General features: G+C 30.7%; 2 protein-coding genes across 2 annotated transcripts in view; one reads left to right on the top strand and one right to left on the bottom strand.

Moving 5' to 3' along the window:
- The window catches only part of LOC126744465 (proton-coupled amino acid transporter-like protein CG1139), a 34,861-nt gene extending 23,278 nt beyond the window's left edge, over nt 1–11,583 (top strand). Inside the window, exons 8-10 of the mRNA XM_050451904.1 lie at nt 6,962–7,190; nt 9,208–9,380; nt 10,493–11,583. Coding sequence (XP_050307861.1) covers nt 6,962–7,190; nt 9,208–9,380; nt 10,493–10,722 — 632 coding nt within the window. The 3' untranslated portion in view covers nt 10,723–11,583. The remainder of the gene's footprint in view (nt 1–6,961; nt 7,191–9,207; nt 9,381–10,492) is intronic.
- A 2,658-nt stretch (nt 11,584–14,241) lies between these two features.
- On the bottom strand, nt 14,242–15,260 carry LOC126744467 (probable trafficking protein particle complex subunit 2). Its single transcript, XM_050451906.1, has 2 exons — nt 15,040–15,260; nt 14,242–14,979 (listed from the first exon to the last, which is right to left on the bottom strand). The coding sequence occupies exons 1-2, from the start codon at nt 15,124–15,126 to the stop codon at nt 14,647–14,649; spliced, it is 420 nt and encodes a 139-aa protein (XP_050307863.1). The 5' UTR covers nt 15,127–15,260; the 3' UTR covers nt 14,242–14,646.
- Between the last annotated feature and the right edge of the window lie 234 nt (nt 15,261–15,494).

Here is a 15,494-nt window from a genome sequence, read left to right on the forward strand (position 1 = left end):
TAGAGTTATCTTCTAGAAATTTCCGGGTGCTGTGAGCAGTTGCCAGTAGTACTGCCTTTTGCATGTGCTTATATAGATGTTCGCCAGTTCCTAGTTGTTTAAGGTATTCCAGTAGACTCTTTGGTATTACACCCGTTAACAATTGAGATCGTTGATATAACAATTGAGATGGTCTGAACATTATCCATTCTCCATTGCCTTCCGATTTGAATTTCTAGATCTCTGTATTTGGCGTTTTTTTATTATTATTATTATTATTATTATTATTATTATTATTATTATTATTATTATTATTATTATTATTATTATTATTATTATTATTATTATTATATAAACGATAGATTTCAGTAATAAAGGAGAGTCATTGTTAAAAGTGTAATTAATAGCTCTTCTTTTCATGTTGTTCTTATTAAAATCGATTAAATTAATGTTAATTGAAAAAGGACACTAATTTGATAAATAGAAAACACAATGAATTTAACGTACAAATAAATAAAATTCTACTGACCGTCCGTGCAATTGTAGACAGACCCATTTAAATGTCAATTATCACATGTTGCTGGAACGTTAATCAAATTTTGGTCTGTTATACAGGGCTTAATCACATGTATACCACATAACAACACATTTACGATGCGACTAAAGTGCACCCTTTAGAACTATTTGGGAAATAACTATGCTTAACCGATATTGCAGGTTGTTACAATACTGACTAAGACATGTCAAGAAAAACGCGGGATTTTTGAATTCATTATAAGGCGGGAAATTTAAATGTAAGACGTGCAGACGGACTACAAATTCATGACTAATATATCTCGCATATATATGCGACTGGTATAATCTGATTATTGTGACTGGACTAAAGTGTGATTTTAAAATCACCAACCCTAAGATAAAAAATGTCAGATTTCACACAATCCTTTTTTGGTATTAATGATAATCAAAAATATTGGGAAGTTATTCTTAATTAATAAATTGTTCATGGCAAGTATTTAGCAAAACCACCCATTGCTCGCACCCAAATTATTAGACATAAGGAAAAGGTTATATTTAAAGAAAATGTGTGCATATTAGAGGAAAACGATTATCATTTTTTTATTAAAAAAACAGTTTTTTTTTTTAACAACACTACCCTTGCCCCCCCACCCACCCCACACATTTGTCAAGTGAGAAATTCTTTTGCAAAATCACTGTTTTTCAAAATAGTATACGTGAACAAGAGACGATTTCGTCGATAGTATCCAGTCTATTAACACTGTTTATTGATTTATATTTGTATAATTCTATATATATTAATATAAATATTTAGTACAAAAAGAGCATTATTAGATAGGCTATTATGGATTAAATCATCTATATTGTTCGTGCATATTATTTTGAAAAACAATGATTTTGCAGAAAAATTTCTTACTGGTACACTGTGTGGGGAGGGTGGGGGGACAAGGGTAGTGCTATTGAAAAAGTTAATTATTTAACAAATTTACTTTTTTTCTTTCTTTTTTTCTCAATTATTTTCTGCAAAAAAACGTTTTTTATCAAAACTACCCTTGACCCCCCAACCCACCCCACACATACCCAGTAAAAAATTCTTCTGAAAAATCACTGTTTTTTAAAACAGCATGCATGAACAAGAGACAATTTTGTCGATAATATCCAATCTAATAACACTGTTTGTTTATTTAAATTTGACATAATTGTATATTTATTAATATAAATATTTAATACAAAAACAGTGTTATTAGATGTGATATTATGGACGAAATCATTTATTGATCACGCATACCATTTTGAAAAATAGTGATTTTGCAGCAGAATGTCTTACTGGTACACTATGTGGGGTGGGTTGGGGGACAAGGATAGTGCTAATGAAAAATGTTGTTTTTTGCAGAAAATAATTTCCTCAGAGGAGAAAGTTAGTCATTTACTAAGTAAATTAAAAAATATACTATTTAAGAAGATTGATTTGATAAAAAGTATATAGCACCAAATAAAAATTTCCCTGCTGTGTATGAAACTATAGAAATATAGAATGAGTTGCTCTATAGAATACTATTAAAAAATAAACAAATTATAATTTATTTTCCGTAACTTGAAAAAGTGATTTATTTAATAAATTAATTTTTTTCCTTCCTTTTTTTTCAATTATTTTCTGCAAAAAACTCATTTTTTATTAAAACTACCCTTGCCCCCCCCACCCACCCCACACATTTACCCAGTAAAAAATTCTTCTGAAAAATCACTGTTTTTTGAAACATTATGTATGAACAAAAGACAATTTCGTCAATAATATCCAATCTAATAACACTGTTTGTTTATTTAAATTTGACATAATTTTATATAATATATTGATATAAATATTTAGTACAAAAACAGTGTTATTAGATGGAATATTATGGACGAAATCATCTATTGTTCATGTATTGTATTTTGAAAAACAGTGATTTTCCAGAAAAATCTCTTACTGGTACACTGTGTGGGGTGGGTGGGGGGACAAGGGTAGTGCTATTGAAAAACGTTATTTTTTTGCAGAAAATAATTGCCTTAGAGGATAAAGTTAGTAATTTATTAAGTAAATTAAAAAAGATACCATTCAAGAAGATTGATTTGAGAAAAAGTATACACCACAGAATAAGAATTATAGAAAAATTAACAGTTGTACAAGTTTGTTAAAACATTTAATAAAATATACAAACTCTTAACGTAAAAAGAAAACTTCTACAGGCTAAAGAACAAAATCGCCATATCTTATATGATATATCAAATTGCTTGACAGTCCATGTAGTCTCGATGAGGAAATTTGACGTATTTACCGCCATCTATATGTCGAGGACAAGAAGCTTTTTCAGTGCTTCGTAAATTGCCCAAGCTTTCAAGGCCCTCTTTTGACCCTCATGGATACTCTACGAGACATGCGCTGTACATTTGTCAACAATAATTTACTAAGTAAATTCAAAAAGATACTACTCAACACAGAATACACAAAAATTAAAAAAACCCAGAATAAAAATTTCTCTGCTGTGTATGAAATTATAGAAATAAAGAATCAGCTGCTCTATAGAACACTATTAAAAAATAAACAAATTATAATTTATTTCCCGTAACTTGAAAAAGTGAATTATTTAATAAATTTTGTTTTTTTCCTTATTTTTTTTTTCAATTATTTTCTACTAAAAACCGTTTTATATCAAAACTACCCTTGCCCCCCACCCACCCCACACATGTATACAGTAAAAAATTGTTCGGAAAAATCATTGTTTTTTAAAACACCGTGCATGAACAAGAGACAATTTCGTCGATAATATCCAATCTAATAACACTGTTTGTTTATTTAAATTTGACATAATTTTATATAATATATTGATATAAATATTTAGTACAAAAACAGTGTTATTAGATGGAATATTATGGACGAAATCATCTATATTGTTCGTGCATACTATTTTGAAAAATAGTGATTTTGCAGAAGAATGTCTTACTGGTACACTATGTGGGGTGGGTGGGGGGACAAGGGTAGTGCTAATGAAAAACGTTGTTTTTTGCAGAAAATAATTGCCTTAGAGGAAAAAGTTAGTAATCATTAATGTCAGTGGCATAATGTTTACAATAACAAAAAAACAGTTGCTGGCAACGAGCAAAGCTAACTTGATTTATTTCCATAATTTTTAAAGATGCATTTTATGCATAAATGACGTTTTTTTAATTAGCGATTACACCCATACAGTAAGATTTACGGCAAAAGTCATAAAGGAATTTTTTGTTTATAATTGATTGATAATTAAGATAAAATCATAATTTTTTTCGTAAGTCAATGGCGTAGTATTTTTTTTGTAAAATTGTATTAAAAATTCATCATAGCTACCTACGCCACTAGTTGCTAAAAAAAAGTAGGTGAACATCTAAAAAATGTGTTTTTATGCCATAATATCCTGTGCCAAAATTGAGTTCAATATTTTAAACCGTATTTGAAAAATTTATTAAAAACGAAAAAAAAATAAAACTTTAACACCCTGTATCTTAAAAACTAAGCATTTTAGGACCCATGTTTATATGAACTTTTTGATATAAAATCGGTCCAGGAATGTTCCTTTTGAATTATGACATAACTTTAAGTAACACCCTGTATAGCACCAAATAAAAATTTCTCTGCTGTGTATGAAATTATAAAAATAAAGAATCAGCTGCTCTATAGAACGCTATTAAAAAATAAACAAATTATAATTTATTTCCCGTAACTTGAAAAAGTGAATTATTCAATAATTTAATTTTTTTTCTTTCTTTTTTTTCAATTATTTTCTGCAAAAAACTCATTTTTTATTAAAACTATCCTTGCTCCCCCACCCACCCCACACATGTAACCAGTACAAAATTCATCTGAAAAATCACTGTTTTTTGAAACATTATGTATGAACAAGAGACAATTTTGTCGATAATATGCAATCTAATAACACTGTTTGTTTATTTAAATTTTACATAATTTTATATAATATATTAATATAAATATTTAGCACAAAAATAGTTGTAATGTTGTTATTGGATGTGATATTATGGACGAAATCATTTATTGTTCATGTATTCTATTTTGAAAAACAGTGATTTTCCAGAAAAATTTCTTACTGGTACACTGTGTGGGGTGGGTGGGGGGACAAGGGTAGTGCTATTGAAAAACGTTGTTTTTTGCAGAAAATAATTGCCTTAGAGGAAAAAGTAATTTACTTAGTAAATTAAAAAATATACTATTTAAGAAGATTGATTTAATAAAAAGTATACACCACAGAATAAGAATTATAGAAAAATTAACAGTTATACAGGTTTGTTAAAACATTAAATAAAATATAAAAACTCATAACGTAAAAAGAAAACCTCTGCAAGCTAAAGAATTATAAAAAATGGCCACATCTTATATAACATATCAGATTGCTTGACGTGTAGTCTCGAAGATGCAAGTAATTTCGCTCTCTTACTGCCATCTATATGTCGAGGACAAGAAGCTTTTTTAGTGCTCTGTAAATTGCCCAACCTTTCAAGGCCCTCTTTTATCAGTCGTGGATACCCTACGAGACATGCGCTGTACATTTGTCAACAACAATTTACTAAGTAAATTCAAAAAGATGCCACTCAAGAAGATTGATTTGATAAGTACATATATAGTACAAAATAAAAATTTCCCTGCTGTGTACGAAACTATAGAAATAAAGAACCAGCAGCTCTATAGAACAGTATTAAAAAATAAACAAATTATAATTTATTTCCCGTAATTTGAAAAAGTGAATTATTTATTAAATTTATTCTTTCCTTTCTGTTTTTTTAATTATTTTGTGCAAAAAACCGTTTATTTATCAAAACTGCCCTTGGCCCCCCACCCACCCCACACATGTATACAGTAAAAAATTGCTCTGAAAAATCACTGTTTTTTAAAACACCGTGCATGAACAAGAGACAATTTTGTTGATAATATCCAATCTAATAACACTGTTTGTTTATTTAAATTTTACATAATTTTATATTTATTAATATAAATATTTAGTACAAAACGGTGTTATTACATGGAATATTATGGATGAAATCATCTATATTGTTCGTGCATACTATTTTAAAAAATAGTGATTTTGCAGAAAAATTTCTTACTGGTAAACTGTGTGGGGTGGGTGGGGGGTACAATGGTAGTGCTTTTGAAAAAAGTTAATTATTTAACAAATTTACTTTTTCCTTTCTTTTTTTTTCAATTTTTTCTGCAAAAAAAACGTTTTTTATCAAAACTACCCTTGCTTCCCCACCCACCCCACACATTTATCCAGTAAAAAATTGTTATGAAAAATCACTGTTTTTTAAAACACCATGCATGAACAAGAGATAATTTCGTCGATAATATGCAATCTAATAACACTGTTTGTTTATTTAAATTTTACATAATTTTATATATATCAATCTAAATATTTAGTACAAAAACAGTGTTATTATATGGCATATTATCGATGAAATCATTTATTGTTCATGCATACTATTTTGAAAAATAGTGATTTTGCAGAAAAATTTCTTATTGGTACACTGTGTGGGGTGGGTGGGGGGACAAAGGTAGTGCTATTGAAAAACGTTGTTTTTTGCAGAAAATAATTGCGTTAGAGGAGAAAGTTAGTAATTTACTAAGTAAATTAAAAAATATACTATTCAAGAAGATTGATTTGATAAAAAGTATATAGCACAGAATAAAAATTTCCCTGTTGTGTATGAAATTATAGAAATAAAAAATCAATTGGTGGTCTACAGAACACTATTAAAAAATAAACAAATTATAATTTATTTTTTCATAACTTGAAAAGGTGAATTAATTAATAAATTTATTTTTTTTCTTTCTTTTTTTTTCAATTATTATCTGCAAAAAACTCGTTTTTTATCAACATTACTCTTGTCCCCCCACCTACCCCACATATTTATCCAGTAAAAAACTCTTCTAAAAAATCACTGTTTTTTAAAACACCATGCATGAACAAGAGACAATTTCGTCAATAATATCCAATCTAATAACACTGTTTGTTTATTTAAATTTGACATAATTTTATATTTATTAATATAAATATTTAGTACAAAAACAGTGTTATTAAAAGGGATATTATGGACGAAATCATCTATATTGTTCGAGCATACTATTTTGAAAAACAGTGATTTTGCAGAAAAATTTCTGTAGTTTCCTTTCTTTTTTTTTTTCAATTATTTTCTGCAAAAAACCGTTTTTATCAAGAGTAATGTAATGTCATTACATTCCATGTAATAACACCGTTTTGTACTAAATATTTATATTAATAAATATAAAATTATGTCATATAGAGTCATTATTGAAAGAATAATTAATAGCCCTCTTTACATACGTATTAATTCGAAATCGAGTTTATGTTCGGATTATGTTCGGTATCTGTTACATCTACTAAGATTCCAATGGTAATAAACCCTCACAAATCCTTTTCAGGTATTCCATCGTTCTTCAGCACGGTACTATTCGCCATGGAAGGTATCGGAACCATAATGCCAGTAGAGAACTCCATGACGAAACCGACTTTCCTCGGTTGTCCTGGTGTACTAAACTCAGCGATGTCGGTGGTGGTCTGTCTGTACACAGCCATTGGGTTCTTTGGCTACTACAAGTTTGGTGATCTCACCGAGGCCACCATCACAAAGAACTTACCGTCGAACGAGATGTAAGTAGTGTTATTAAAGAAAAACCGAGTCATTTCATATTTATTATCTCACGTGGTTTTTGGTGTATACCTATCATTTATCCTTTTTGCAGATTCTCGGAAACAATTATGTGAATGTATTGCTTGTTAATTTGATGGCGATACATGAGCGGTTTTCTCTTTGTTTATTGGCATCAGCGGTACCAAAGATGATCATCTTATGCAACATAATTAGCGTCAATTAATTGTTAAGAGATATAATGATGATTCGGTATTTATTTACACATTGTGGGTGTGGCTTTTGTCAATTAAACAAATGATACAGCTACAACAAAATATGGAGATTATCCGCATTCGGAGCATTGTCATAGACATCCGACATAACATTTTCTCCATTGTAACCCTGTCTTCTACATTTAGTATGAATTTTCAGTTTTAAGTTCTTTAGCATTGTAATCGAATACTGCTCTTAATCACAAATTTTTAATTCTTTAAGCACATTATCATCATTTTCTGTAATCAATATGAGTCCTGTGTTCTATCTAGAATTATTGTCAAAAATGGAGCTTTTTTAATTTCTAAGATAATATTGTTCCTAACTGCGGTACCAAGCAAATTAATATTTTCATTTTGAATCGTGGGACTTAAATAATTGATTTTGCCATTCGGTTCTTTTAAAGTTGCATAATAATTAGATAGCAAACATAAAATTTCCAGAATCAGAATCATGGCCTCTTAAAGGTGGATTACAAGATGCTGAAGTAATTATAACATTAATTATACGATGCAATACATAACCTTCTTCGGATACTTGCAATTTCTTTCTTATTAGTCTCCAACTCCTGCCTTGTCAACATTTCCATTCAATTATTCAATAAGTGCGCTTAGGTACTTGCCTGGAGAACTGGAACTCCCTGTTTACTTTCTTGCTCCAGAAGTTCAACATTTCACAGTCGTTGGTATTCTGAGTTGTATTTGCAATTGCAGTATTCAGAGTTGGAGAGTAGGTGACTCCAATTTTTTAAAGTTCTTCCCGATATCTGTTTCTGCAAGGCAATCTGAAGGTGCTTTCTGTATCGTTGGATCTACTGGTGTTCCTCTATGTCCATGATTATGGATATTGCAATTAAAATAAGAACATTTGCAGATTATGCGTCTTGTTTTATGAAAATGGTTCCAGTAGCTTTTGAGATAATGGACTTTGAAGTGATTGGTTACCTTGAGGGTCAGACATTGTCCTTGGACACTGCTTAAACAGGTGAATATTACTGAAACTTCTACTTCGACAAAGTTTGCTCCTAGTTGGCATTTTTAAGAATATTCTTCTGAATATTACGGTTTTTGTTTTATGAAAATATTCCCAGTAGTTTTTGAGATTCTGGACCTCGAAGACAGTGGTTGCCCTGAATAAGATCAGACATTATCCTGAGACACTACTACCAAAAAATTAAATTTTTGTTATAACATATGCTTAGTCTTTTGTTTTTCTTAGGGAAAACAACACATCTCTGATTCTTTCAACGATGGATCCTTTTGTTCTTCAATATTCTGTGACTTTAGTAAGGCTTTCGATTGCATTATCAAGATATTTCACTGCATGCCCAGTTGCTGTATTGTTCTTAATTTTTGTCAATAACTCTTCAAGTATTCAGCCAGAAATGTATTATTTGCTGATGATACCACCATCTTGACCAGTGTTGCTCAACTTGCAATTAAAACTCTACCACAGCCCAAAGGGTTGTTCTGTTTTGATTTATTGTGAAAAATTTATTCACAAATTGTAACCACAATATGATGATAATGTGGTTACCATTTCTGATCTTATTTGACGATGATCTAATGCTATTCTGATTGAACGCAAGTCAATTCGAAAGTATTGCAAGAAAAAAACCATCAGACTTATTAAAGAAATTTGAGCTTACTGGTTACACTTAGTCCAAGTTCAATTGACCATCATTTCTCTTTGCCACCACCTCATTCAAATTACTGATCTTATTAATGTTTAATTAAAACAATTGAAACCCTTCTTCGTTTTTAGACCAGCTCAGATAGTCCAAGCGAGCATATCGATAGCGGTATTCTTCACGTTCATGCTGCAGTTCTACGTGCCACTTGAGATCACCTGGAACCGGATTAAGGACCGAATTCCCGAAAACCGTCACAACATTTCACAGATTCTTCTCAGGACCGGGCTCGTCATGTTTATTACTGGTAAGTTCAAAATCATCAGATCAATAACTTTGACACAGTCTCAAATGGTTGTTCTATTAGTTACTCACTCAAGTAATCAGACTATAGGTAAGTTCATGAATGTTAATAAGGAAGTTACTTCTGGCTCAAGAATAGGATGAAATGAAGTTTGAGGAAACAGAAATCAATTATCCTAGGCTTGTTCAACTTGATTATGTTGGAAGAAGATTAAATAAATGTGGACCTGTCATTTGACGATAATAGAGACAAAGATAATATGAAGTTAAAGGAGTAGGAGTAGTAACGTTCTCTGAAGAGATGACATCTCTCTCAGACTCGACATACCTTAATGCACAAACCGCGGATTCAAATGAAGAGGTGATAATGTAAAAACCTACTTTTCTCTAGAAGGACTCGTTTTATTAGACCATTATCAGGTAGGAAAGGCAGGGCCTCAAAGAAGGATATATGAGAACAGATCAATTTTGTTAAGATTTTTCGTAAAAGTAAAAAGAGATCACCTGCAAGCTAAAGAACTTTGAAAAATGGCCGCATTTTATATGAAATATCCGATGCTTATTAGTCCGAGTCTCGAGGAGGTAATTTCTCTTTCTTAGCGCCATCTATATGTCGAGGAGTAGATGCTTTTTCAGTGTTCCGCAAATCGCCCAAACTTTTAAGGCCCTGTTTTATCAGTCACGGTGAATCAAATTTTAAAATTAGTTAAAATTACCCTTTAGCTAGATGACCTGCTAACCCACATATTTTATAATAAAAAACAATAACATCGAACAAAAATTCAACAAAAAATATAAAAAAGAAAAACGTGACTAGTGTAGTATTTGAACCCACGCTCTAAAGTTGATCTCGGTGAAACACCAGACTTGTTTAATGACCATCATGATCATCTTTGTTTAATAATTTGTTCCGTAAGATCTGTCACAAGCTTTTGTTGCTTCTCCAGTTCAATTTCATACAAGTTTATTGTATGTATGTAAGTTCTTGCTTGCCATAAAGTTTTCCAGACAATACTTTGATGATCTGGGAATTCTTTTTCCAACCAAGGACATTTGAGACAATTTAGGAAAACCGCCTATTTTTTTATCATTAATTAAACGTGTATCTTCTTTCAGGTATCGCTGCTGCAGGTGGTGAACATTTAGGTTCCCTAATCGACTTTGTAGGAGCAATTTTCTTCTCGACCCTCGGACTCTTCGTGCCCGCATTAATCGAGATCATCGTCGACTGGGACGAAGGTTGGGGAAGGTTCCATTGGAGGTTAATCAAGGACATCCTGATCATGATCCTGGCCATGTTCGGTCTTGTATCGGGAAGCTATTACGCCACATTGGAAATGAAGTGATGATCCTTTATCAGGGAGCAACCAGGGAGATAATAATGGACTGTGATATTTTTTTATACATAGCCATAAGGGAGGATGTACAGAGCGGGACTTAGTTATTAATTTAATGTCTGTTTTAAATTTTTAGTTGTTCGGTTAAACTTGAAATGACAGTATTTGAGTGTAGGTAATTAGGAAATAAAAAAAAATTATTGTGAAACTTTATTCGGAATACAAACAATATTTATTGTAGAAAGTCGTCTTGTAGGACCACAATTACTAACAATCCTATAAGGAATATTTTAACTATATTTGACTTATACTCGCGTATATTTTATATAATTTGATTATTCCGTTCTTTTTTTCTAACACGTGGAAGTCGAAAAGATTGGCCCGCACGAAGTCCAGACTTAGACCCATTAGATTTTTTCATATACATGTATTAAATCAATTGTTTATAAATAAAACAGCTTTAATTTAAGTTTTTGGGAAATTTTGGAATAATGTCCAGTTTTTCCTTCAATTAGTTCAGTTCACTTTGACAACATTAATTATTTTATTGTTATAGTCATGTTTTGTTTACATTTCTATAAATTATTAAATACAAATATCGAACATTTTTTTTTACAAATGCTTATCTATATATACTGGATAAAATTATAACTCTCTTTGAGTGTGTTTGTGTAAGATATAACCTTTAATTCCATATGTAGATAGTAAAAATAACAAATCGCATTAATACAGTTTAATAAGGACTTGATACAAATAACATATTTCTAACCTAGTTTTAAGTATTTTCTACATACAAAGTTTTCATTGTGATGTTAAACATGTCTAAATTTAAATAAGCAAGTTAATGACAATAAATATTGGTTCAATATATCAACTTATATACACTTCCACTGCTTTAGAGATAAATAAGATTTTTCAAGACGAAGATAGAAAATTGCAATTTCTTTCAATAGAAAAAGGAACACAAAAGACTCATGTTTTACTTCCAGGTAACTGGAAGTCACTTTAACTGTTTTTGAGATACGCAAGATATTCTAAGACAAAGATGGATTATTGAAGATCATGGATGGATTTATCAGTGGAAGAAAGAGCATAGGAAAATCAATCTTTTAATTATAACTTTTTAGCAAATTCCTACTATATTTTGTACGATGCACATATGTCATAATTCATACGTAATTGGATAAACTGCAATAGAAAAATATTGATTAAAGGTATTGTTAACTTAGAAATTCTGTAGATAGTGTTTAACAAAGTTTTTTAACTGGTGTTTCTCCATATTCATAGACTCATGCTCTACTTCCAGTTGTATACTTTTCAAGATACCCAAGATCCTCTAAGACAAAAAAGGATAATTGAAGATTCTCTCTGTCTGAAGATCAGTGGAAGAAGGATCATAGGAGGAAAATCCTGTTTTGATTCCAGGTAGATGGAATAAGTCATACACTTCCACTGCTCTGGAGCCAGGGTTGGGTACGTCGAAAATTTGTCATATTCGACGATATTTTCGACGCGTCGAAAATTATTTTTTGACACCATTAATTTTTGACATATTCGACTGTCGAAAATATATTTTGATATTTTAATTGGAATTTGGAACTAAATACTATACTATACAACCAGGCCTGACTAAAACCACAGAATAAGTTAGTTATAGTACAGTAAATAACTCTACCTCAATGTGTATTAATATTAATATATTGTTTAAAAAAATACAACTAAAAACAAGTCAACTTAACAGGATTTCAAACTTAAAATACATTCACAAATGATTGTAAAAACGGCATTTAAAATATAAAATTAATATTCGTCACTTTTATTTTCATCCCTTATTTTTAGATGGTAATAAATATAAGTCAGTTTTTTTGAATTTTTTGAGCTGAGTCTATTTCTCAGCCTTGAATGAATGAAAGACCAGTTTGAGAAAAGTCTCTCGAGCTGTGCTGAAGAGGCTGGTATTGTATTCAACTTATGGCTAACTTAGCCATAAGTTGAATAATAGTCTGGATCTGAATAATAGTCCGAGAAATTTTTAATATTTTTATAAAAATGGAAATCATTTAATGCAGTAGCACCTAAATTGTCTATGAGAAAGTTTTCCACATCTCGAATTTGTTCTTCAGATAACATTTTACCCCTATACTGTGGATGTAAAAAATTGGCAGATAAAGAATAAACATTTAATGCTTGTTTTTGTCGTTTTTTCTATCCTCTACTTGCTTCTTTAAATTTTCATCAAAAACGAGTTTAGTTATATTAGGTTTGATTTTTGTATTATCTTCTGCAATCACATTTCTCATAGCCTTTAAGTTATCTAAAAAATTTATAAAAGAGTCTCTAAATGAACACCAGCGTATTTCCCCAGCTAATATTATTGTTTTTCCATTATGTTTTACAACACTTTTTTCTAAATCAGGCGATGAAAATTCTCTTAATACAGATTGTACTCTTCCTGCAATAGCATCTGATACCAATTCCTTTGCCAAAAGATTTGCAGTATGACTATTGCAATTTGAGTACCAAAAATTGATTTGGGAACCCATCTTTCTCATGTTACTAGCATTATCTGAGCAGATGGCATAAATATTAGTATTATATATTTCTTTCGCTAAAGTGACGCACTGCTTGACAATTTCCTGTAGCTTACCCCCAGTTTCCTTTTCGCCTCTAAGATCGTAAGATTCTAGGAAAGCTATATCACCACCTACATTGTGAATAAGGCAAACTACCTACATTCTTTGTATTATTAGAAGAATTGTTCTAACCGTCAATCAACAGAACGGATTCCGCGCAGAATTCCGGTACACTAATTTGTCATCTATCTCTCTCTACACGTACACACGACACTAAGCTAATATAACAGATAAAACAAAATAAATCAGCTTTTTCTAAAAAGAAGTTGTTTGATAAAACTAGAAGCCAAATTAGTCCAATAAACCGATTGGAAATTACCGTGCGTCTGCCGGTTTAAGTTGAGGGGATTCCCCTGAATTCGTGCTCTGTTGCCTATATGTTCTAATAGAGAACGTATCTTAAACGATTTCAAGGGCATTACGAGCGATCGAGAGGCTGGCAAATATAAGCACCGGCAACCGGACGACGCGGTCCGCGGTCCCTAATATGCGAAAAAGATAAAGGGCCGATAATATTCGACATTTTGACAATATTCGACACCAACGTCATTTTCGACGCGTCTGATACCCTGGAGCTAAACAAAATCTTCCAAAATGAAGGAAAAGTGCAGTTTTTTTGTTAATTGCACAAAAATTGAAGCTTACAACCCTAGTTGTGGATTTTCAAGAAAAATATGGATTAAAACTTGTGTATTTGATAAATTTCAATATTTGCTATTTATGAAGAAAAACTGTTGAAAGTATAAAAGATCTGGATGAATAGAAAGATGCAGAACAAATATCTTTTAACTATTGATATTGACTTCAGCATGCTCTACACACATACCGAAGTCATACACTTTAGAATCTAAAAAACATCCTTAATTAATAAATTATAATAACTTAAAAATAAATATACATATTTTAACAAGAACTTATATTTACAACATATACAATATGTATATAAATAAAGTATTTAAATAACAACATAAAGGTAAAAATGAGTTAGTTCTCGTATGAAATTATTCACTCACATTCATTTCCTTAAAGTATCTCATCACTCCTCAATAAAAATTTGAAATCTAGATAGTTCCAAAAGATACATAAATGATGGAATACTAAACATAAAAATGCATAAATTAATCTGGCTAAAATACAAAATGTGTTGTATAATTTATAAAAAAAGTCCTGGTAGTTAAGCAAATCTCCTGTAAACTGCTGCTTGTAATTCTACAGTCTTCTGTATCTGTATAATTAATTGTTTAGAACAAGCACACTGTATTTCACAATAAATATTAACAATATTAACATCTAAGTACTCCTAGTTTGCCAAATATTTCTTCCCATATTGCTGCACCTTCTTTTCAAAGGCTACACTTTTTATTGGTGTATTCTCCTCATAAAAAGGGTTCATGGAATGTTTAATATAGGCTTCGTAAATCTCATTAAAAAAGTTCTTGATACCATCATCATTCCTGTTATCATGGACTATAACAAATCTTATGAGACTCGCAGTAACAAAGGCGGAGACAAACCACTGATTAAACTTATCCACCGATTTGAGATACATATTTTGACTTTTCCATTTGTGTTCATCTATAAGATCCAACGCGGAATGGGCTATAAATTGGTTGAGATGTCTGTAATCTTCTTTCTGAAAGTTATTAGTTATATCACTATATTTTCTTGTATTTAAGCCCTAAAAAGTTGTTACCTTAGGGTCTTTTGTATTGGTAAATTCCATTTCGAATAAGGGCTTGTCCCTGTGCCCCACTATAACGAAATAATATGTTCCTATCATGACAGGGGAGGGTAATCGTGATTTTTCTTTCTAAATTAGGTTTAAAAGTATAATGGAATAAAATAAAAATAAATATCTGTTCTGTTTATTTACATTAAAAATAAATCGTCACTCGTCAGGCTGACAGTGACAGCTATGACAACGAAACTCTCAAATAACTGTTGACACTGTCATTTTTGTCTTAGGGTATGTTCGGAAGGCTTTAAATGAATTTTAACCATATTATATCTTTATTTTTTTGCAAATAGCTAATTTATGGAATGTATTATAGTATGGGGTATATTTATAATAAATAATATTTTAAATTTTATATATTTATAGTGTTGCGTTTGCTGTAATAACAGTTTTTAGGTTGGAGAAGCGGCCTT

The sequence above is a fragment of the Anthonomus grandis genome, chromosome 14, assembly GCF_022605725.1.
Source record: "Anthonomus grandis grandis chromosome 14, icAntGran1.3, whole genome shotgun sequence".
In the NCBI taxonomy this organism is placed as follows: Eukaryota; Metazoa; Arthropoda; class Insecta; order Coleoptera; family Curculionidae; genus Anthonomus; species Anthonomus grandis.

What these genes read in the sequence shown, in the direction of transcription:
- LOC126744467 (XM_050451906.1), bottom strand. Translation starts at nt 15,126, where the DNA reads ATGATAGGAACATATTATTTCGTTATAGTGGGGCACAGGGACAAGCCC. An exon ending in CCAATACAAAAGACCCTAAG is followed by an intron (nt 14,980 to 15,039) that starts GTAACAACTTTT and finishes AATAACTTTCAG; the next exon opens with AAAGAAGATTACAGACATCT.